The following is a 23,944-nucleotide window of genomic DNA, read 5'->3' as shown; positions in this document are numbered from 1 at the left end:
TTTTTTTAAGCTTTGAAGATCGAAGCCAGTTAAAGTTGAGAGAAGATTTAGTTAAAAATCAACTGCTATGACGGTGACTTGATGATCGATACTATACAATTACTTCTTGCTCATCAAATCTTCCTGGTTATGCATTAAGCAAGTTTCTGTTCTCCTGAAAATATCGGCTGTGTCGATTTGAATACTTGGAAACAAATCTATCCAAACTCGAAATCTCCCCTGCCGGAGGGATATCCACTTGACTAAACAACCGGACTTTGTAGGATACCGCCCATAAGCAGGTATAAACTTTAAAGCAGACAACATCAAAATTAAAACACCCATAATTTCAATGCAACACCTCTACACAAACCCGCTTAAAAAGTTTATATAAATTCCTAGAAATGCAGAAGTTGCCTAAAAGATGTATAGTTTGGATCCAAAGGACTCCTCACTGCAAATATCCCAATCCATAAGGGGAGGGGGGAGGGGGGTTCTCGAGTACCAGATCACCCATATACAGGCAACATCATGTATTCATGACATGATATTCTTCCTAGTCATCCTCTACTTTGCTTTTCTTCCCACGATCCTTCCCGATGGAGGGTCCTGACCTTTTCACAGAGTTTTTCTTCTTAAACTCTGCACAGAAAAAGGGAATACGATTAGCAATCAACAACCTTATATAACATATAGCAATAAAATAACTCTAATTCTACAAACAAAATTAAAGTTTGTCAGTTTATTCTTTTCAGTTGAAGTCTTGTTATCGGAACTCAGGATAACATCATGCCAACTTCTTGTCCACGTGTCACACACATTACCCGAGTCCTTACATATTGGAAAGAGTGGCAAAGACCTGTTTACTTCTTTTCAGTGATATATTTTGCTTAAAATTATTAACATTTGTTCAGATTTGCTTTTGTGTTTATAGATAATTTATTAGCGTATAGTACACTCCAATGGTGATGAATAAAATTTGATAAACTAGGTTTAAAATAATAGGTAATTGACCGATCGTGCATTTAGTTTGTTTCCATTAGAAATGTTGAAGCTAAAACCAGTACTAAAACAAACCCCACTCTACTCTACCCCTTTCATCTACCAAATGCCACATTAGCAATTAGCCAATTATTCTCAGTACTAAATCAGCAATACCATATCGGAAGTTTTACATGATTAAATAATGATGTATCTTTCTCATGGAATCATAATAAAACGATATATAAAGAGATACTAGCAAGGAAATTTGTTAAATGGAACTTAACAGATGAAGCAGAGATAATGGATTACTGTGGTAAGAGAGAGATTAGATTACTATGGTAGGAGAGAGAGATAAAATTGCTGTGGAAGGGCTTTTACAATTCAGAACATTTTATTTCAACCTCATTAGTTGATTACTAGAAATGCAAGGCTGGTATGTTTAAAACATAATGCAAAATGTGATCATAGCATTAAAAATTTTAAAAGGTCCATCGTAATACTTTCAGCAAAGGTTTAGTAGACCTTGTAAATCGTTGTGAAATTAAGTAAGCTAGAGATAGTTTTTCAAGCAGCACAAGGAAAGAATTTCAAGTACATATAGTAAAATGAAAAGAAAAAGGACTGAGGGCAATCTATTATAACGACGTGAAGAATCAAAGGTAGCAACATCGTATAACTGGTCAAAAACTGAGGAAGAGATCAGTGCAACGTGAAAAACCGTCAAGTAATCTGGCTTCTTGAAGATCGATCAATCACGATTTTGGCGAAACAACGTGCGATTATAGGAAGTAGGAACAATACGTAGTTGGATGTCATTCACACTAAAAATCATCAACGCTGGGGTTACCTTATCATCAATTACTTGATTCTTATACAGAATCACATATAGATTGTCATTAATATGTGATGTGGAATTATGGGATGATTGTTGGAAGTTTGAATCTAGGCTTGTTGGCCTGAAGAAAGACCGTACCATTCCAATGACATTGTTAATATCCAGCTGCTTAAAATTTGGGGATTCTGGAGAACGAGGTTGCAAAGGGTATAATTTTTGAAACTTTAACGAGGCCGAATACAACAAGATTGTGAAATTGTACTGGTGCATTTGGAAGGTAATTTCAATAAATGAGTACATGAGGTTAAATGCCAAATAATCTAGGATAGCAAGGGTAAAAATGATTCCATTAAAAGAGCTCGTCACTTGGTTGACATAAACAGAAGCGGATCCATTAGAAAATTGATTTCTACGACACATTCTACAGAATCAAACGACCAATTGTTCAATTATGCTCAAAAACACACTTGAAACCAAAAACTATAAAAACACTAATCATCAGAAAGATCTTTACCAATTTGATTATACCATATAGCTAAATTGACGTCTTGGTCTTTCTATAAGCAGCCTGTGAAGGTGACACATGTATACGGAATTTTAGATGTATTGTATTAATTCTAAACCTAACCTCAGAATTTGGAAAACCTAACATTCAATATGTCTATTCTATCTGTCAAACCTATGTTAGGCTGTATCAAGAAGTTTAACAGCACATTGTTACGAGCAGAATCTCACAAACTACACTGACCAAATCTTGAGTTCCAAATTCTAAGCATCATACCATATCACTCATATAACCAAAAACATCCCAATCCCACCCACCCACAGGCCACACAACAAGAAACTACATTCATAACAAACATAAACAAACATGCATTTTGGTAATTTTATCATTCTACAAACCTTCAAGAGAAGCTTTTAGCGGCTCAATCAATTCAGGAAACTCTATCTCTTCAAGAGCCTTGAAAACATCATTAGCAGTAATTATATTCCTGTTTGCCTCCTTGCACACATCATTAGCACTGCAAATTCAACCAAATCTCTATTCAACCTCAATCCAAAAAAAAACAATAATAATAAACAATTCCATCCATTCAAATTTTGCACACACTCTCTCAAAGAATCATAAATTTTCCAAAATTAAGCACACAAATTTCACTTAATCAATCAACCTTCATACATATCATTCAAAAAAACATCCCATTTTCGAAAACATCATATCCATTGATAATTCCCAAAATCCACCATCAAATTCAATTCAGCAATCAATTCATCCATCCATACACATACTTTTGCACACACAAAATAGAAATGAGAAATGAGAATAGATACATACGTTGCAGAGAGGTACTGAATGAAGATCCGAACACAAACAGAGAAAGCCAGGAGAGAGTCTTTGAGTACCGAAATGTCGCCGTCTTTAGAGCACTGAGAAAGCGTATCCTTCACCAAGCGGCGCACGATAGTCTTGGGCAGCTCCTCCGGGTCCGCTACTGGTGCCGTTTTGTTCGCCATTTTAAGCCCGTAAAGACAGGAATGTAAGTACGTAGTATATGCGTACTCGGGGTTATAGACTTACATATATTCCTCGTAATGAGCGCTGTCTGCTTAAGTAGTGTCCCTTCTCCAAATCCAACGGCTGTGATTTCCTCTTACACTTCTCTTCGGACAAAATGATTTTGGAAATTGGCCCAAATCTTCGATTTTACAGTTTTACTTTTACCTATACCGGACACACATTCTTTTCAAATTATCAGGATACTTTACTGTAATCTGAAAATTTTGTATTCGTAAATTGTTTATAATTTTTAGTAATATAATATAATATATTTAAATTTCAGTTAATATTTGATTAATTTGACATAAAAAAAGAAGAAGAAGAAGACAAGTAACTTAAAATGAAGATAATACCAGTTGAAAAATTAATTTTATATTAATTTTATATATATTATTTTATAATAAGTCATAAATCTCATAAGATTGTAGTTGATTTTGATTTTATCTTAAAATTTGGTATAGAATTAATTTAAGATATCATAAAATTGATGCAAGAGGTGTATTTGATTCACAATTAATGAATTAGTTATAATTATAAATTATGATTGATTTTCAATTTGTGCGGAGTCCGACGAAAGTGAGATAAAGTATCATAATGCTAATACAGAGTGTTTCAATTTTTTAAAAAAATATTAAAAAATTATATGGATTATTGAGAGAATTCTGGAAAAAAATCGATTATAACAAATAATCCCACAAAACCGATCAATTTACGATGCCCAAAATAGATTCATAACTAATTTTGATATTAGGGTTAGGATAAAAAGGTCTCTCTCGTGAACGATAAAAAAATTATAAAAAAAATAGGAAACGTGACTTGATTTCACGTTATGAGTATAAATTAATAAGAAATAAGTAAAAAGGCTCTTCCCCAAACGATAGATTATACTCGGTCTCTGAGTGTTATTGGGGGCATTTTAAACATCTCCCCAAACTCTTTAGGAGGCGGCTAGGGTTTAAGAATAGACATATGGCCTGTTTGAGAAACTGGATATCATTTGCGATCTTGGAATCGATCAAATAACCTGTTTGGGAATTTGCGTTTGGATTTCATTTGAAATGAAATCCACACATTCAAATATCAGTATAAATCTGAGAATTTGAAATGACAATTCAAATCCTGTCATTTGAAATGATAAGCATGTTTCCAAACGGCTCCTTATGGTAATCTTTTAAGTTGATATACAAATATATATCTAATTGTATGTACAGACAATACAATTTGAGATTATTGATCTTGATTGCAGGTTCGAAAGAGGAAAAAGGTTATTGTATCTGTGGCGACTCTGTGGCTCCTCCTCCTTCCATTCCGGCTAAATCAGTGAGTATTTAGATATTTTATGTTTATCTTATGAACACATTAATTTAATTTATGTATTTACAAGTTTATAATTGTTTTTTTAAAACTACTGTTCTTGAACAGGAACAATCGGACAACATTGTGGAATGTAGTGTGGATTTTAATGATATCATTCATGTCATCCAACAGACACAATCTATTGCTTATAAAGGTAATATCATTGGTGAACAAAAACAATCTATTGCTTATAAAGGTAATATCATTGGTGAACAAAATGTAAAATCAGGTGTGACAATTTAAAATTCCCCAGCCAAAAGGATGCATAAATGCATTATGGTCTGTTAATCGTGGAGTGGTGAGCCAGTCTGTGACATTTAGGGTCATTTTCCACGTTCATGAGAATGGTATTCTCAGCTATCACGTCTGCGTAGGCCATAACCACGGATCCTGACAGGGGCAAGAGGGGTCAGTCGACCCCACCTAAATTTTGATCCTTAATTTTACATAATTACATAATGTCGTGCAACGGTAAAAAATTACATAATTTGAATATTAAATTTTTGATTTCTATTTTATTATTTTGGTATTTGAATATTAAATTTTTGCTTTCTATTTTATCATTTTGGTATCTACCATTCTAATCAAGGTTGACATGAATTATTTATGTTGTACAACGGTAAAGAATTACAAGAGTGTGCATATATGGAAACATTTGTTGGACATAATCTGGGAATAGTATTAGGAACTGTTGGTGGATTGCTTCCATGGACCAAAAGTTGAGAATGAGTACTAAATGTTAAAGTATACTATTATATGACTAAGTCATCGTTATTTGCATGCCGCATTGTATTCCAAATAAAGATATACAAGTCATACGGTGTGTCATAGTAATAGACTGTGTTCTCATCCACAGTTCGGTAAGTCAGCATGTTCTGAATAAGCTCATGTCCATTTTGACGAACTTGTTCAATCCATGTAAAGGAACCGAACATCTAGTTTAATTGAGCACGACTAAATCTGTAGCATGATCGGATTAATTAGCAGCAACCATAATAGTAAGGTGGCTGATTCTCTTTGGCCAGGTGAAGATGGTGGAATAAGCTTTGTAAATCCAACTTGTATCACAAAAACCAAAATCGAAATGTCAATTTTTTGGAAAACCTAATTGATTTTTACTACAAATTTGAACAATACCAGGACAGTAAATCTATTAGCCTCAAATATAATATAATTATACAAAAATTAAAGAGGTATTCTAAATCTGTTCCAACGGCTCCACACATCGTCGTCAAAACTAGATGAAACCATGAACCTATCAAGGATAGTGAACAAAATGTACAATCAAGATTTGCTCACACTTAACTTGTTAATTCTCATTTCTATAATAACACTCTTAACCTTCTTAATCTCGCCTCTATATTGTTACTCTTAAGTATGGTCTTGATTGTTTTAATTAGATGTGGTTGAATCAAAATGGGGGTTTGAGGCTTTACTGTGGAGCGGGTTTTGATCATGAGATTAGTCTCCCTGATTTTATCCGTCATGATTTCGTTAAAGACCTTTAACTTGAAAGTTCACTGTTTAGAGTAATACATATACATATAGTGTCAAGTAATGGACAGACGTTGTATGATCTGAACCTCTGAAATGCCTCAACAAATTCATTGAGTTGGTAACTAATGAATTATAAGTTGTTGATTAACCACACATCATCATCAAAATCATGTGAAATCATAAACCTACTAGGGATACTGAAACAACATAAATTGAGTTATGTTGAGCTAAATACTAAATTATCTTTAGTAGTAACACGGATAGCGAAGACAATTGATTGCTTAAAAACAAGTATGTCTTGCACATTTAAAATGGAGATATTTAGTTGATACTAATTACTTTCATGTTCGAAAATGATCCAGTACTATAAAGGGATTTAATATTGTTGTGGCAAAGATCTTGTTAACCCATCAAATGAAATGGACACTATACTTATGCACAGTTCTTATAGCCTATAGGTTTAGTATAGTGATGTCTCTGATCAATGCCATCTTGGAAAATGTTCTACTACGTACATGTTTATTGAAATTAGTTAAGAATACAGCCAAACCGAACAGAGTTGACATTTTTTTGGGTTGAAAACGATTTTAATCATCTTCCCTGTATTGTGGATTGACATGGGACAAACCACTAGTTCATTATCTAATGGATTATTGTAATTCGAGGAAGTTGGACTAATTACTTAACTTTGTCCAGAATCAAAGTAGCAGTAGAATGCTCTCACCCAATATGCTAACCCAGACTTTTTACAAGGGTTCATCCAGCAGTGGTACTCTTTGTTTTTGTTTTTTGAGAACATAAATATCAAATAGGTAACTTGTAATCAGAATTAAGGGTTTATTAAATCCATTAAACATGATTAATGGTCAGTTTTATGAAAATCATTGCAATAGAAGCTATTGCAATGATTTTTTATAATATACCAACTATTTTCAGGGGTTGCTAAATGCAATATATGGTATAGCCCAACACGTCGTACAAAAAGAGACACTCAAACTCACAAACAATAACTCAAATAGAAGGAGATTGAAAAAATTGAAATGTGTTTTTTGAATTTTAAGGAACAAAACTCGATTTTATTGAAGCAGTGATTAGAAAAAAGGTGTTGTGTGGATAGAAAAGCGGTGATTAAGAATATTTAAAAAATTTATATTTAAGATTGAGAATCGAGATGGGAAGAAAAGATGGAAATGGAAGTGGGCGGAAGAGGTGGATAAGAAGACGGAAACGAGTAGGGTTCGGAGGAGATGACGCTGTTGACTCTCCTGAGAGAGAAATTTTAATGTTTAAATAAACACAAAATATTATTTTTAAATCATAGACAATCAATATAGTTTAGGTCATTACGGTAAGACATAAATTAAATAAGCGCACTAATGCCATTAAACAAAATGAAAAAGATTTTGAGACTGTGATGAATCATAGACGGGGTTATATAGGGTGTGGATGGGTCTGAAATCATGTATGATCAAGTCTTGCCTTTAAGACTGTTTTGAGCGTATCTAGAAGTTAGCAAGACTCTATACCTTGCATGAATATATTATGTTATGCATCTTTTTACTAAACTTGTTCAAATAATATTTAATTATTATTTTATAAATTTAGTATTATTAATATATTAAATTTTTATAAAATGATTATAGTCTTATAATATAACTCTTAATACTTTTTATTAATATATTTTTATTTATATTCATTTTGATAATCATTGTACCCCTTAAATGATAAATATCATAAAAATTTATCGTAAAATAATATTTTGATTTGTCATATATTTAAATTTTGTCCATAATCTCATCCAGAAATATTATTCCTAAATATACATATCGCAAATATCACATCACACTGATTTTTGTAATGTGATTTACGTGATTTTTTATATTAGGACAATAAGATTATGATTTGAATATTCAACCAAATCGTGCATGCCATTTAATTTGTGATTTTAAGAAAACATATATAATCTATAATATAATACAATTTAATTTGCGATTCTAAAAAAAATTGTATAAAATCGCAGTATGGTTCTGATTAGGGAGTTGCCCGTGGAGCTGCAGTCATATATTTCGAGTTAAGCAAACCAACTAAAAAAGCATGATGAATTGATTGAGCCCGTTTTTGTTCAGCTGACATGGTACTTCCCCCATGACATAATAGATTATGGTCAGACCCTTGGCAGCCAATCCAGCAAGATGGCCACACATTTGACATCTCAGTCATGTTAAACTCACGATCTCATCTTTGACTTGCAGTTGGAGAATATGCATCTTGTAGTAAGATTTATTCGATCTAAGAGTATGTTGACTTTTTCCGAAGTAATAATATGCATGGCGGCTTTTATATCAACAGATGTTTTGTAACAATTGTTCCATTCCTTATTTTTGAAGCCTAAGTTACATGAAAAATGATTTCTATTACTGACTCATGACTTTTAGTTATAAAAATAAAAAAATTTGGTTAAGAGTCTATTGAAATATTTTTTTTATTTTTATAACTAAAAATCATGAGATAGTAATAGAAACCACTTTTCATGTAACTTGGCTTAAAAAATGAGATACTTCTCTATTTTTTTTTTCATACATTTCTCGTGATTAGCGTGTACATAGATCGAATTGGACGGGCTATAAATATTTAAACAATCCAATTCAATTAAACTGATTTAAAAATTTTAATCATATTTTGCTTAAACTAAACATGACGCCATCATATTTATTATGGATTGGTTCGAGTTGGTTGGAATGAATTATTATTACATAGTTAGAAATAGAATAGCCCTCTGTCAAAAAAAAAAAAAAAAAGAAATAGAATAGCCCAAGTGAAATGAAATCAATTATTTTTATACGTGTATTTTGAAATTTGATCTTGTCATGGTTGAATTTGATCATATTGAATTATATATATCTAATTTAGTAATTTTACATAATTTTCGAAGGAATAATATATAGTCCATTAATCATGCCCAAAAAATGTTGCTTAGTATTTTATTAACTTTGCAATTTGACCATCTTAAATTATATTTTGTGAGTCTACTGATAACTTTGACGTTACATGACAATATTTGTAAAATTCATGTTATTACATTTTAAAGTATTCTTTGAAATTCGGTTCATGATAAATTTTGTTTATCAAGGTACTAGGAAAAGATAAGAAAATCAACTATAAATTTTAAAAATAAGGTATATACTTCAGGTAATTTATCAAGTATATTAATTTTTGAATTTTATTTACAAATATACTATTTTCTCTAAAATCTATTTACAAGTCGTGCCGAAGGAGAAACAATCTGTTAATCTCCTCAACGCCGATCATCACTATACGCTCTTTAAGACCGAGTTCAGAAAGTCTTACAGTGATGAGAAAGAACATGACTATAGATTCTCCGTGTTTAAGGCGAATCTACTACGAGCGAAGAGGAATCAATTGCTTGATTCGTTGGCGGAGCACGGCGTGACGCATTTTTCTGATCTGATGTCGACGAAGCCCAAACAGCGATATCTTATATTAAAGACATTAGCGTTTCTAGAAAGTTGTTAGAAAGCACTTATTCTTCCGACAAATAATTTGTCTAACCATTTTGATTGGAGAGATAAATCGAATAGGAGGCAGGAGAATAGGTGGGAAGAGGAAGAGGATGGACTTTGGTTGCGTTTAGGCATTTTTGATTTGCTTTTAGTTAATTTCATGGTTACTTTTGTGATATCTCCGCAGGGGCACTCATTTTTCGTCATTTGCAACCACTTGCAATTTATTATACATATAAATATAATTTTTAAAAGATTCTTACAAAGTTACAATTCTAGTTGCATATATGATTGCTGACAGTTGCAAATATAGTTGCATATGCAACCACCGTATTTTTGCAAATAGTTTTTAAAATATATTATTTTTACAATTTATTTTAAAAAGTGACAGTAATTTTTGCAAAAAATTTTAAACTTGATTACTTATAAAATAGGTCCTATACTTTAATACTATGAACGAATACATGCACATTAATATCACATCTTACTTTTATTCATATTAACTGTGTTGAATAAATTATTTTACAACTAATTTTAATACATAATTTGATTAATGAGCACACAAAGTATGAAAAAGAGTTTGTATTAAGAGAATTTGGCAAAAATGCCCTTTCTTAACATCTCAATGGCAAAACTACTGTGTGTTTGGTTTTCTAGCAAAAATACGATTGCTGTAATAATCTGATTAAATCATTTGCAGGTGTACGTTTCTTTGTTGTCACAGCTCAGCTTAGGGTTCATCTTCTTCATCTTTTCGATTGTATCTTTCTCATTCTGCTTCACCAGGTCGCACATCTCCATCTTCCTTCTTCACCATCACTTAAACGACAGATCCATTTGTTGCCTCTTAAATGGATTTTAAAGCTCTATCCATTTTCATCTCTTAAACGACCTCTTAAAGCTTTGTCAGGTTTGCGGCAATGATGTCGAGCTTTCAACTGCAGATAATGTAACGAGTGTGTTTTTGCAATTTGTAGGCCTTATGATGAGTATAAGAGGCGAGAAAGAATTCACTTTGTCCTCCGTGCAAGACTACGTACAGAGACCAGGGAAGAGAGTGTTTGATATATACTGAATGGAATACAAATAAATAGGTTGCTTTTAGTTGATTTCATGTTTGTTTTTGTGATATTAGCATTGGCATCGCAGATGCACTTATTTTTCGTCAATTGCAACCATTTGCAACTTATTATGCAATCTTTGCAAAAAAGTGATAATATTTTTGTAAAAGTTCTTTTAGACTTGGGTATTTATGAAAAACCTCTTTTATTAATTTTGTAAATTATCAATTAAGAGAAAATAATGAGAATTAATCATTAAAATTATATTGAAAATATATATAAACAAATAATGTGGGAAATAAAACTTATCGTTCATCAATCATCCATATGTTACTCCCTCCGTCCCTTTTTATCTGTCCATTTTGGGAAAAAAAACACATACCAAGAAATACTTGATTGTATAAACTTTTTCATTAAATACCTCTAGTTAATATCTTAAAAATGGTGGAATACCCTTATTTTATGTCTTGAAAACATGAATTCAACCAAGTTTTAAATAAGTCAAGCCTTGAAAATTGAAATTATGAAGATATCTTTGAAAAACTATCATTAAATTAGTTTTGAAAGTATAAATGGACAGATAAATAGGGACAAATTTTTACTTCCAAAGTGGACAGATAAATAGGGACGGAGGGAGTATTTGATTATGATAAAAGCATAAAACTCATGATAATGCATGAAAAAAATAGAAAAAAATACGCACCACAAAGATGCCAAAACTCTATGATTACTCTCACCAAATATTCACAAACACGCAAGTTATGATTGTGTAACCGTGTAAGTATATTGCCTAATCTTCCATTGGTGCGCGAGTTCATCATTTTACCGGTCGTTGGTGGGTCACAGAAATTGGAGCAACTCGTGCCGAGTTAACGGTTCAAACAATTCGCGTCAAATTCTGCTTTTAATCAACAATGGTCCAACACAAAAACGAAAAACGTTACGTTTGTCAACGGCTGTTATCTAGCTGGAGAATAATAAGCCTAACAGATGCGAGTGTGTACACGCTTTCATTTTCACAACTCGCCGTTCTTTCTTTGCACGCTTTTCTTTTTAAAATTAATATCGACTTGATATTTTATAGTTACTGTCCGAAACAACTGTATCCACAATTAAAATATTTGGTGTTTCTAAATTATTTTGTATGTCGACATTTGCGAATCCTAAGGGACAAGACAAGACGCCTTTACAAAAGAGCTAGATGATATAATTTTGCTTTTACATTAATAAAAACAAGCTTATCACCCTTTCTTCAAAACCAACGGTTGACATGAGCTATGTTTAAATTATGCAGGTGCTATGAGGTTCTTTTTTAATAATTAGACTTGTTTATAAGGAAAATGTAATTTTTTAATATTAAATCTTTTCATTGTTTAACAAATATTAGCCATAAGTAAATAATTTGTTATGTGTAAAATATACTAATAGTAATAATAAATCTTTTCATTGTTTAACAAATATTAGCCATAAGTAAATAATTTGTTATGTGTAAAATATACTAATAGTAATAATAACATATCTAAAAAATTCATAAATATTATCATATATATTCATGAAATTAATTAAAAAACAAAATAAAATCACCGAAAAAATTAAGACGTCAAATTCTCAGATTTTACTTATAATATATACATATATATAAACAAGTTGATTTTAGTTTAAAAATTAGAAAACTACTCATAGTTAATGATAGTCAAATATGTCCATTAACTATTATCGTCTAAAGGTACGGGGTAGTTCTTAAGAGAGTTTTTGTATAAAATCTGGTTTTACAATAATAAAATGTAAAATTTAAGTTGTTTTATTAATGACGAGAGATATGTAGTATATGATGAGAAACTGCAGTAAATTTAATCGAAGTTGGGAATGGATAAACAAATAAAAGCGCGTTGCCAAACGCATGCCCACTCCTAGAATAGAAGACCAGCGTATTTAGCTAAAAAAAGAATACAAGTCCAACTTGCTTACAAGGCAGCTGCCGCCTCTGGTCGTCGCCTAATTCTTTACAGTGACATTCTTAGGTCGCAGTTACAGACAAGCCTCGAAATTTGTAAATGGGATTTTAATCATGTGTTCTGATAAATGCAATAAATTATGGGTACGGTTCACCTAGAGATGATTGTTTCATTGTTTTATTTAATTTTCTTAACGACTGTTCAGTTGAAGGGATGTTAAAAAAATTAAGGTAGTGTCCCAAACAGAGGTGGCAATATGGTTGCAAAACTATTAAACCAATCCAAACCAAAATTGTGGATTTGGATCCATTTGAAATCACATTTAGAAAAAAGGATCTGGTTTGATTTCTAGTCTCACATTTCACTCTCCACACACGTTCTTTTTCTTTTCTTTCTTTTTTTTTTTGCAAGTTACTACATACACATTCAATGATTCGGACTCATGACCTTACTTGGAGAAGCCAAAAGCTAAAACCACTACATCAACTCACACACTCACACACACTATTGTTATATTTGTTATATTTGTTATATTTAGTATTCATTATATTGTCACTTGAGTACTTGAGTGTATTAATTTTTGTTCATTAAATAATTTTTATTTTTGCCTACTAAACTAGTTACCCATAATTTAAACTAAACTCATAACCACATTTATTAATATATGCTTTGAAAATAGTTTTGGTTCATTTCTCCAAACTAAATCTATTTTATAAGAACCAAAACCAAACCGAAACCATATTTTGCCACGTCTAATCTCAAACTACAAACTATACTTTACTTATCATAGTTTATAATAGTTTACTATAAATGTATTAATAATCAAATTGACTCGGAATTTTTCGATCACCCATGACTAGATCAAATTATCTAATTCAATTTAAATATAGTTCAATTTATACGTTTCAGGTTTTAACGACTATTATTTATTTCAGTTTCGAATTGTATAATTCCTTACATATAATTAAATTTTTAATATTTTAACAATTTAGTTTCAGTTTCATATTCAATCGTCTGTCTATATGTTACATAATTTATAATCTCTTACAGAGGTCAAACCGCTAATTGTGAAACAACTAAAATTTGTATTTATCATTTATAAATCATATGTTATAACTTTGTAACATTCGTCAAAATTTTAAAATTTAAATTATTATACTCCATTCGTAACATTTGTACAACAACATTTTTATTCATGTATATAAAACATAGAACTTATTACTATTGTATACAAAACTAAAAACCAAACAATATTATCTACATATATCTCTCTCAACGATAATAAAATAGTCTAAACAAATATACAATGGAGAATCCGGTATTTAATCTCCAGATTTCTTAATAAACAGTATTACCATCACGTAATAAATAAATTATTAAATACTTGTACCCAAAATAAATCTGCAATATTTAGGTACGTCTGCAGGTTCGCAGAAGGAAAGTGGTATGTCGGTAATATCAACATTGGGAAGCGGGCAGGGGTAGAATGGGGACACCAAACAAGTCATGTGAAACCACATCACAGAAATATCACCTGTAGACCCCTCATTTCATATCTCACTCTATATAAGCACAACACATTCACATGTACTAAACAAAGCTCTTTGTATATTACTGCAATACACTTTTGCACAAAATTATATGCAAAGGAGTGCTTAAATAAAAAAGGGTGCAAAGGGAGTTTCAAGAAAGATAAAATAGAATGACCATCGTTTTCAAGGCTCTTATTCTTCTGCTTCAACTCTTTTCTTTCTCAGGTTCCACTTAATCTTTTCTCTTTCTTTCTACCCTTGTCTCCTTTTGTTTTTACTTGTTTAAATATATCGAGATTGTGGGTTTTTGATTTGGGAATGAATGATGAGTTGATTTGTGTGAATTCTGTGTGTTTTCTTCTGCTGGAGTTTGGCTTGTTTCTTGATTTGGCTGATCAAGACTGTGTTTTTACCATATCTCTCTCTCTCTCGCCCCCCCCCACCGCCTTTTTGGTAAAGATTTGTTGTGAACTAGTTGGGAGTTGTTTGATCAATGTATAGAATTGTGGGTTTATAATTTGAAGTGATTCTTGTAAATATTTTGTTGATTCTTGAGTGAGTTTATGTGTTATTTCTTATTGGTTTTGGTTCTTTTGCTCAATTTGGAAAAGAATTGCCAAGTTTATTTACTATATTCAGTTTTGTGTGTATCATTTATGGCTTCCTGTATATTCTGCCTTCTGCTAAATTCAGCAAGTAGCTTCTTATTCTTGTTTTTGTGGGAATTTATTGAGGTGTCATTAAAAAAATTTAATGATTTAAGTTGTTAGATTGTATGGAACTAAAGGTTTACTTGATTTGTAATGAATATAGCTGTCATTGATTCTCTATTGATGTGACTTCCACTTTCATGATGTGGGCATCTCTTTTTCTTTTTCAACAAAACTGTGTTGAAAATTTTGGACTGTGTAATTCTACTTGGTTGTATATTGAGATTGCTTTCAGGTCTTAAATGTGCTGAATATTTGATTTTGATGTTTTGATGCTTTCTTTTGCTGATAAAGTCCTAATGGTGGTTTCTTTTGAACCTGATTTCAGATTTATTTATTGGGATTCATGGTATTGGAGTTGGAGTTAACTATGGTCAGATTGCAGACAATCTTCCTCCTCCCTCGAGGGTTTCCTCTCTGCTTAAGTCTCTCAACATAAGTAGAGTGAAGCTTTATGATGCTGACCCAAAGGTGTTGTCTGCTTTTTCGAATTCGAATGTTGAATTCATTATTGGACTTGGGAATCAAGACCTTCAAGCTATGGGTGACCCTGTGAAAGCCCAAAATTGGATTCAAGAAAATGTTCAACCACACCTTAGCCAGACGACGATTTCTTGCATTTTCGTCGGGAATGAGGTGTTATCAGGAGAGGACAATCAGTTGAAATCTTACCTTGCACCTGCCATGCAATCAGTGTATAAGGCACTTGGTAATCTTGGCCTGAACAAAAAGGTATTAGTAACAACAGCTCATTCATTTCAAATCTTGGGTAATTCCTTCCCGCCATCCTCAGGGACCTTCCGTGAAGATCTTGCTCAATATATGCAGCCAATTCTTGCATTTCATTCGCAGACCAATTCGCCATTTCTTATTAATGCATATCCCTTTTTTGCATACAAAGACGATCCAGACCACATTTCTCTTGATTACGTTCTATTCCAGCCTAATGATGGGATGAAGGATCCTGGCACAAATCTTAAATATGATAACATGTTATATGCACAAATTGATGCCGTTTATGCAGCAATGAAAGCAATGGGTCATACAGACATACCAGTTCAAATTTCTGAGACGGGGTGGCCTTCTAAGGGGGATGCTGATGAGGTAGGAGCTTCAGTTGAAAATGCCGGGATATATAATAGAAATTTGATGCAAAGAATTGCAGAAAGACAAGGGACTCCAGCTAGACCATCAGTACCAATTGATGTTTATGTCTTTGCACTTTTCAATGAGAACTTAAAGCCTGGACCGGTATCGGAAAGGAACTACGGGCTCTATTATCCTAATGTTAGTCCTGTGTATGACATAGGGCTACAGAGTAATGTGGGTAATGATCCCGGTAGTGGTTATCCGCGTATTGATTATTCAGCTTCTCATAAGAACGTAAGCAACACATTGTTGTTTTTAGTTTTATCCCTCCTCTGGTGTTCATTTCTGTCAAATGTACTTGCAATCGGTTAAGGATCTTGTTCTCAACTTTCTTGTAAACATTGACAAATTTTTTTAGTGATTTTAGCTCAAAAATTTCTCCTCATCACCTTTAATTTCCTGCAAGGTATACTTTTTGGCTTTCAATTATATTACTTGCCGTTATTTACAGGCCCAGTTGTCTCTGATCACCTTTCTCCTCGCTTCTGTTGCACTTCTACTCTGGCTTGAATGCTAGAGTGTTGTACAAATTGAGGCTAGGAAACATGGACTTGAGGTTTCATTTATACTTGCCTGAGATATTAGAGGTACTAATGAGGTTCCCTTTCCTTTTGTTTTTTTGCCCAGTATTCATATTTATTATATGTCCAAACAGGGGTAGATTTAGATTTAACCTATCCTCATGAACTGGTCAGCTGCTCCTTTTATCTTTAGTTTAGTAAAGAAGCTAGAAGTTGCAGTCCAAAGTTGTTCTGGCTTAAGGCCATCAATTAAAATTACGATCACGACATTCTGGGATTAAATTTACAAGTTAAGAAAATGTAAGATTCTAAACATATAAAGAATATTATAGTTGATTCAGTAATTTTTTTTTGAACACTTTGAAAAGTTTAAGAACTTGTGGTCAAAGAACCTGTATCATCTGTTGATTAAGTCCTAGTCTACTTCTTGAATATTATACTTATCTACCATTTGCGCACTTCAATTATATAATTCTCCGTCCACACTCCTCCGTTTATAATAAAATGTACAATAGTATTCTCCATCATGATCTCTGGTTGTATTTATGTATTTGAATTGGATTTTGTAGAAAATTCCTCCAGCCTCCAACTAGACGAAAGTCCAAAGTTGCTTCCATCGTAAAAGTAGCCACCATCAGTGTCATACATTTTGGCATTTAAGCTTTTTCTTATAAACCGCCAATATTGAAAGCTCCCATATTTGTCTTTCCTTAGATATGCCTATATTAGAAGATGATGAATCTGTTGCTTTCTTTAGTTATATCTTTATTAAAAAGTTGATGATGCTTCATCAGCCTGAGGTGGCTGAGTGCCCCACTAATTCCTGGTCTCATCTGCTGTCGGTTTCAGTTTTACGTCTAATACCGACTTTCTGTGTAATGTGCGGTTTGTTCTTAGCAGAATTCACCTTGATCACGTAGGCGGTCTGATTGTGTCCACTTAGTGTTCATACACATTAGGATAGCTTTCGTAACTCAGTCGTGACTGTAATCAATGTTTAGTCTTAATGCTACCGCAAGGCCCTGTGGGGATCACATACATGACCAGCAAAAACCATTTCTTGCTGGGACAGATTTTATCTTGATGTTTACGTTTACTAGTGGCTATCGACATCATCTAGTCAGAGGGGTCTGTCATAATAGTTCTTCCTTGGAGAATCCTTGTATAGAGGCCTAGAAGAGATAAGATATACAAACCAACTGTCAAGATTTGTTATCAACTACAGGCTACCTCTACATCATCCTTGATGGTAACTCAAGAAAATGAGACCTACATACTGTGGTGGTCCTATACAGGGCTTCCTGGCCTGGGAACATGGGTTTCAATAACTAATATAACTCTGCTGGTATATAATGAGGAAACATCTGACAATAAATCTAAAACAAACTTGTGGACTTGATGATGCTGAACATGGGTCTCCTTTTCTTCCGGGGAAATAAATAAGAATTCACCAGAGAACTATGTAAAAGTTTCCCTGTTGCTGTTTATATGAAATTCCAGTCCATGAAAAATAAGAAAAGATGTAATAAAGTAAAGAAATCTACCAAGTTATTTTCCACGCAACTATGAAAAATCTAATAGGGAAAATTAATTTAAATATCCGTGAACTATTGGTGTTTTATTGTCTGGGGCCCTAAATAAAGATTCCAATATCCGGATCACTTACGTTTTCAGTTTTCTTGTTTGAGTCCTTCCGTTAACTGAGATTCTAACAGACAAGTGAGAATCTCAATTAACGGAAGGACTCAAACAAGAAAACCGAAAAACATAAGTGACTTGGATATTGAAATCTTTATTTCAAGGACCTAAACAATAAAACACTAATAGTTCAGGGACTTTTAAATTAATTTTCCCAAACCTAATATGTTCACCAACTGATGACAAGAATCATTCATCTGTGCCTGAATGAACCTAACCTCTTTTCTCATAATTGTTTTCATGAACTATTACAACTACTATTACAGATAGCCCATGGTTGGAAGGCCATCAACCTCATTGCCAAAAGAAGATTTGATCTTTGCTTTAACGCTTCAGTGGGGAATATAATTATGCTTAATTAAGACAGATTCATCAAGATAAACTTTTATAAGTAGGCTGTAACTTTTCTCATCTTTCATCATTCATATTGTCTAATTCGGGTTTTTTTTACAGCAAAGGAAATAGATGGAGTTTTCATTCTCATCATTCTGGTTCGTTGATATTAATTTTGATCTTTGATAGATGATATAGGCCATCAAAGGATCGCGTTCGGATCAGATCGACCTAAATTTATATTCATATCCATTCCTAAATCTATATTCATATTCATTTAATTCATAGGATTCGGTGCTGATCTTATCAGTGCCGGAATTTTTATAGGTAGACTCATATATGGATATATTAGGATCACATATTTTGTATCAGATTTTTGCTCTGTTTAATTTATTTTATTTTTTAGGAAAATTGACCTACTACAAAATTATAAAAATCTATATATCAGTAATAATTATGCAGTATAATGATTCTTGGAATACAAGTACAATAACGAAACTTAGCCACAAAAGCAAATTTTTGCGTCTGTGAGAGTTCATGTGATGAGTAGGATAAAGTAAAATTATTTGTTATTATATATAAATTCGATCTTAAAACCGATCCGATCATCCTAAATTCATATCTAATCTATATATTATCAATTTTTTCAAAATTAAATCCATGTCTGCTAAAATGATCTCAAATCGGGTTGGATTTGAATTTTAGACGGACCTAATAAAGATGTATCATGCATATGTGCAGAAATTGTTTTGTGGAGCTGATTTATGGAACTGCATAGTATAGGAAATTCATATAGAAATTATATTTAGTATATACAAAATAATACTATTAACTTAAGTCATAAATTGATGGTTGGTAAGTTCGTAGATTCAATCAATAGTTGCTTTCGATTTGATTTGTTTTGAAATATGATCATCCTCTTGTTGAAAAATGAGACTTTTGATTAATCTCGTCATTCTTGAGACTTGCTGGGTTTATATCCTCTAGAAAGAATCTCCAACCCTCCAAAATTCATAACTAAAATTTACTTCCTCCGTCCCCCTGAATTTAAAATGTTGTGTAATTTATTTTTAAAATTTTCTTTTTCTGAATTAATGTTTGGATGTTATATTTATATTCAGAAAAAGAAAATCTCAAAAATAAGTTACGGAACTATATTTTATTAGAGCATTGAAATGCGTGTCGAACAGTTGAAAAGAAACGTATACAATTAAATGGGACAGAGATAGTAACAAATATATTTGATATGGGTTAGATTATAGGTAGGGCTGAGCAAAACCGAACCGAACCGAAATAACCGAACCGAACCGCATAAATTCGGTCCGGTTTGGTTTGAAGTTTCTGAAAATTTCGGTTAGTTCGGTTTTCGGTTTTAACCGAACAAAAAGTTCGGTTCGGTCCGGTTTCTGAAACCAAAATTTCGGTTTAACCGAAATAACCGAAGTTTTATATATATATGATTTTAAATTATTTATATTTATATATATAATAATACTTAAAAATATCTAATACTATTACAGCCCGTGACTTGTGAGTCCACTGAACTCTAACCCTAATTAGCATTTATCACGCCTCTAGCCTCCATTCTCATCTCCAGCTACCAGCTTCACATTCGATTGAAGAACGATTCAGCATAGTATTATATCGAGTTGCGAGTCTGCCTTGTTTACTGAGTCAGCCTGCTTTGTTTTGCAAGTAGATAGTTTGTGTTGCTGTTGAGTCTTGTTGATAAATTCATTCCTTGAGTTGCTGAAATCCGATTTGAGTTTTTGTTGTGATGTTAATAACTCCGATTTGCGAGTTGCTTTTGTTGGTATTCAGTAGGTTGACTTCTGTGTTTCCGCATCCATTTGATTTGAGTTGAGTCGCCGTTCTCGGTCACCGAGTCGTTCTGAGTAGCGTCCGAGTTGTTGGTTTATCTTTGAGTTACAGCTTGTTTGTTTGATTTTCTGAGTCTGAGTTTTTTTATATATAAAGTTCGGTTTTAACCGAACCAAACCGAAAAAACCGAAGTAATTTCGGTTCGGTTCGGTTTGAAAAACAAGTACGGTTCGGTTCGGTTTCAAAAAATATGAAAGTTCGGTTTTCGGTTATTTCGGTTCGGTTCGGTTTTCGACCGAACCGACCGTTTGCTCAGCCCTAATTATAGGGTTGGCCGTCTTATGTGACATTCAGTATATATATTGAACGATGAGCATATCATCAAAAGGAGCAGGTCGCGTGGCCTAATGGATAAGGCGCTCGCCTCCGGAGCGGGAGATTGTGGGTTCGAGTCCCACCGTGATCGATCTGGAAACTTTTTTGGCTTTTATGCCTGCGATCACAGATTCACAGACTTGGTATTGCACACTTTCGGCAACAACTTGTTTAAACATGATCTCGTAGAATTTTATTTTATTTTTTTGTCAAATAATCTGACACAATTTACTTGAAAAAAATCTTCAAATTTTTATCGGACACGAACTTGACACGGGAACCACATTCAAAATTTCCATCCTCACCAAAAACACACACAGCTGCAGTGGGATCAAAACTAATAGCCAGTATTCATGAAATGTACTTGTTAAAACAATTTCCTTATTGAGGCAACATAAGAATGTAAAACGAGCATATATATATAAACCAAGGCTACTGCAAAACACGATAATTAGAATATTTAACGAAAGGCCAGGGCAGCCTCCTCTTTTTATATGTATATTATTTTGGTACATGGTTCAAACATTACCAAATTGCTATGCTTGCAGATGAAAAGATATCTTATGCCCTAATACAGACTACTCAATAAAGATCACTTTCTTTGTGGGTATGGATCACAGAATCACAAGTGGGGTACGAGACACAGGTCAACAAATAACCTTCTTTCATTTGGTTCTCGTCGAGAAAGGATCCATCTGACTGGTCAACAGCTCCCGACACCACTTTACCGGCACAGGTGGAACATGCACCTGCTCTGCAGGAATATGGAAGCTCAATCCCTGCCTCCTCAGCAGCATCTAGAATGTAAGTATCATCAGGGGCATCAAACTCTTTCTCGTCTCCTTCAGGTCCAACCAGCTTAACCTTGTATACTGTCATTGCTGATGTTCTGAAACCATTTGAAGATTTCAAGCCAAAGGATTTGGAGATGCTCTTTACTGCTGCAATGGAAGTTGGGCCTTTGGCAACGTTAAGTGGGCTTTGAGGCCGAGAAGCAGTTCTCAACATACATTGGGAGGGAACTCTCACAGTTGACATGAGCATCTGAATACAAGACATTATATATTTTATTTAGAAAAACTGCTCATTTCATCAGATATAATATCTCATAATTTACATTTCTTTTACCCAATGTAAAGCTCTTCATAAATATTTAAAGCTCTTCATAAATATTTAACGGAACTGTGGAACCATCAAATTTCAGAAGTTACAAAAAAAAAAAAAGAATCTTCTTTGCTTGCACGAGACCTTCATTTAAGATAAAACAAAGGTCTACCACATTCTCCTATAAACTTTAATAAATGCAAACTAACTTTGAATAAGTTAAAATATAAGAACATATTACACATAAACAATCATATTTGCATATTTGCATTCACAGAATTGACAAGATATAGGACCATATCAGGCTATCAGCCATTTCTGTAAAGGCAGTAGATGTTTGGAGCACTATGAGAAGAAACAAGCGAGTGGCTCTTTGTTCTTCACTCGAGGCTCCACACTATATGTGATAAATAGTTCACTCAACAGATGAATTGCATATTATCAGTAACTTCAAGGACCTCTCGCTTTAGATTTCTTTCAACTAGGGATGCCATATTTTATGATATAACACACAAGCAAATAACATCCAAATAAGCATAAATGAAGTTATGGATGATCCTTTTAGCCTTTCTCAATATTATTTTATGCTGTTGATGTAATTAGGAAGATAAACTAGTTGATTGAGTATTTCACACAAGCTACAACACAAAACCCGGGATTCCACTATAACTTTTTCACTTCATCCTTGAGATCACAACTTCACTTCACAAACTATTTTTTTTTGTCACAATTTACTTAATAGTTTATAGTCATGTAAGGCAGTTTTTAATTTTCAATACCCAATTTTTCTAAAAATCTGTCCAGATATCAAATTATTTAATAAGAAATTAAAATCTTTCAATTCGTTCAAGCAACATGTTCTCAAGGCAATCAACCACTATATCCAAACAGATGTAAAAAATATATTTGCCTCGACAGAATTGATAAGATAATAGGACAATATTATCCAATTCTACCAAGGCAGTAAATTTTTGGAGCACTATGAGAAGAAACAAGCGAGTAGCTCTCTGTTCTTCACTCGAGGCTCCACACTTTACCAAATGATAAACCACACACTCAAGATGCAATGAATACAATCAAAAAACAAACTTCATCTTGCTTCATAGCCCTTTCAACTACAAATGCCATATTTTCCTATAACACACGAGTTACAAGTAACTAAGCTGTATCCAAACAAAACTTCACAATTTACAAATTACATTGTCTTAACAACATTATTAACGAAAAGCTTTTGTGTAGTATCACACTAATTTTTACAAACTAAGATCAGAATTTGGTCTCTACAGTACAATTTACAATTAATTGTACATTCAATTAATATTTTATATCCGTGTAGTATTAGTATATGCAAAAAAATCAAAGTGGCCAATCAAAAATAAAAAAAATAATTGATACCCACTTTTTCTTATGCCACATTCATGTATTATGACTTATGAGGTTAGTAATCACAAAGCGCAATGAAAGAAAGAGGATTAAAATAGAAAGAACACAACGAGCAATATAATATATTATACAATCAAGATAAAATAATAAATCAACGAAGACAAAGAAGAGAAGAAATCTTACAGTGATTACGCTTCTTCGCTTGTCTTCACTGTGTTTGATGAAATGTCAAAGTGGGTTTTAGAGAAGAGCGGCGTGGGAAAAAAGAGAGACGTTGGAGTATGTAAAACCCACTATGTTAGGCCGGTTGGGTGTTTGGGCTAGGGCAGGCTGCCTACTTATTTAAAATTAAAGAGACATGTTGTTCGGCCCAAACTACCAAATTACTGCCTGGCCCATTTTTATATATACATTACTGGTTATTTATTATTTATTATATATATAATGTCTTTTGTGTAATATTATTTAATCCTATTTTATATTTTGATTTTTTCTAAAAAAAATTCTCGAAAACATGTTATGATAGGAATAATTATTTCAGAATGATATGTTTTATTTTAGTAACAATATGT

The 23,944-nt window shown here is 32.8% G+C and overlaps 3 protein-coding genes and 1 non-coding gene across 5 annotated transcripts; 2 read left to right on the top strand and 2 right to left on the bottom strand.

Annotated features, from left to right (window-relative positions):
* Positions 1–284: 284 nt before the first annotated feature.
* Positions 285–3,378, bottom strand: LOC108206979 (DNA polymerase II subunit B4). Its single transcript, XM_017377435.2, has 3 exons — positions 3,135–3,378; positions 2,702–2,820; positions 285–621 (listed from the first exon to the last, which is right to left on the bottom strand). Exons 1-3 carry the CDS (start codon positions 3,311–3,313, stop codon positions 536–538), a joined length of 384 nt encoding a protein of 127 aa, XP_017232924.1. The 5' UTR covers positions 3,314–3,378; the 3' UTR covers positions 285–535.
* A 10,957-nt stretch (positions 3,379–14,335) lies between these two features.
* Positions 14,336–16,522, top strand: LOC108209304 (glucan endo-1,3-beta-glucosidase 14). The gene is made up of 2 exons (XM_017380134.2): positions 14,336–14,503; positions 15,317–16,522. Exons 1-2 carry the CDS (start codon positions 14,449–14,451, stop codon positions 16,447–16,449), a joined length of 1,188 nt encoding a protein of 395 aa, XP_017235623.1. The 5' UTR covers positions 14,336–14,448; the 3' UTR covers positions 16,450–16,522.
* Positions 16,523–20,903: 4,381 nt separating this feature from the next.
* TRNAR-CCG (transfer RNA arginine (anticodon CCG)) lies at positions 20,904–20,976 on the top strand. Its single transcript has one exon. It is a non-coding gene; the product is annotated as a tRNA-Arg (tRNA).
* Positions 20,977–21,318: 342 nt separating this feature from the next.
* On the bottom strand, positions 21,319–23,711 carry LOC108209305 (ferredoxin, root R-B1). 2 transcript variants are annotated; one of them, XM_017380137.2, is made up of 2 exons: positions 23,556–23,711; positions 21,319–21,929 (listed from the first exon to the last, which is right to left on the bottom strand). In XM_017380137.2, the coding sequence occupies exon 2, from the start codon at positions 21,927–21,929 to the stop codon at positions 21,468–21,470; it is 462 nt and encodes a 153-aa protein (XP_017235626.1). In that variant the 5' UTR covers positions 23,556–23,711; the 3' UTR covers positions 21,319–21,467. The 2 variants fall into 2 exon arrangements, with proteins under 2 accessions (XP_017235626.1, XP_063943477.1); XM_064087407.1 differs by lacking the exon at positions 23,556–23,711 and adding an exon at positions 22,900–23,080.
* Positions 23,712–23,944: the final 233 nt, after the last annotated feature.

Source organism: Daucus carota, chromosome 2 (assembly GCF_001625215.2).
Source record: "Daucus carota subsp. sativus chromosome 2, DH1 v3.0, whole genome shotgun sequence".
NCBI classification, from domain to species: Eukaryota; Viridiplantae; Streptophyta; class Magnoliopsida; order Apiales; family Apiaceae; genus Daucus; species Daucus carota.
The sequence above is the reverse complement of the archived record's forward strand: the minus strand, read 5'-3'. Positions and strand labels throughout refer to the sequence as shown.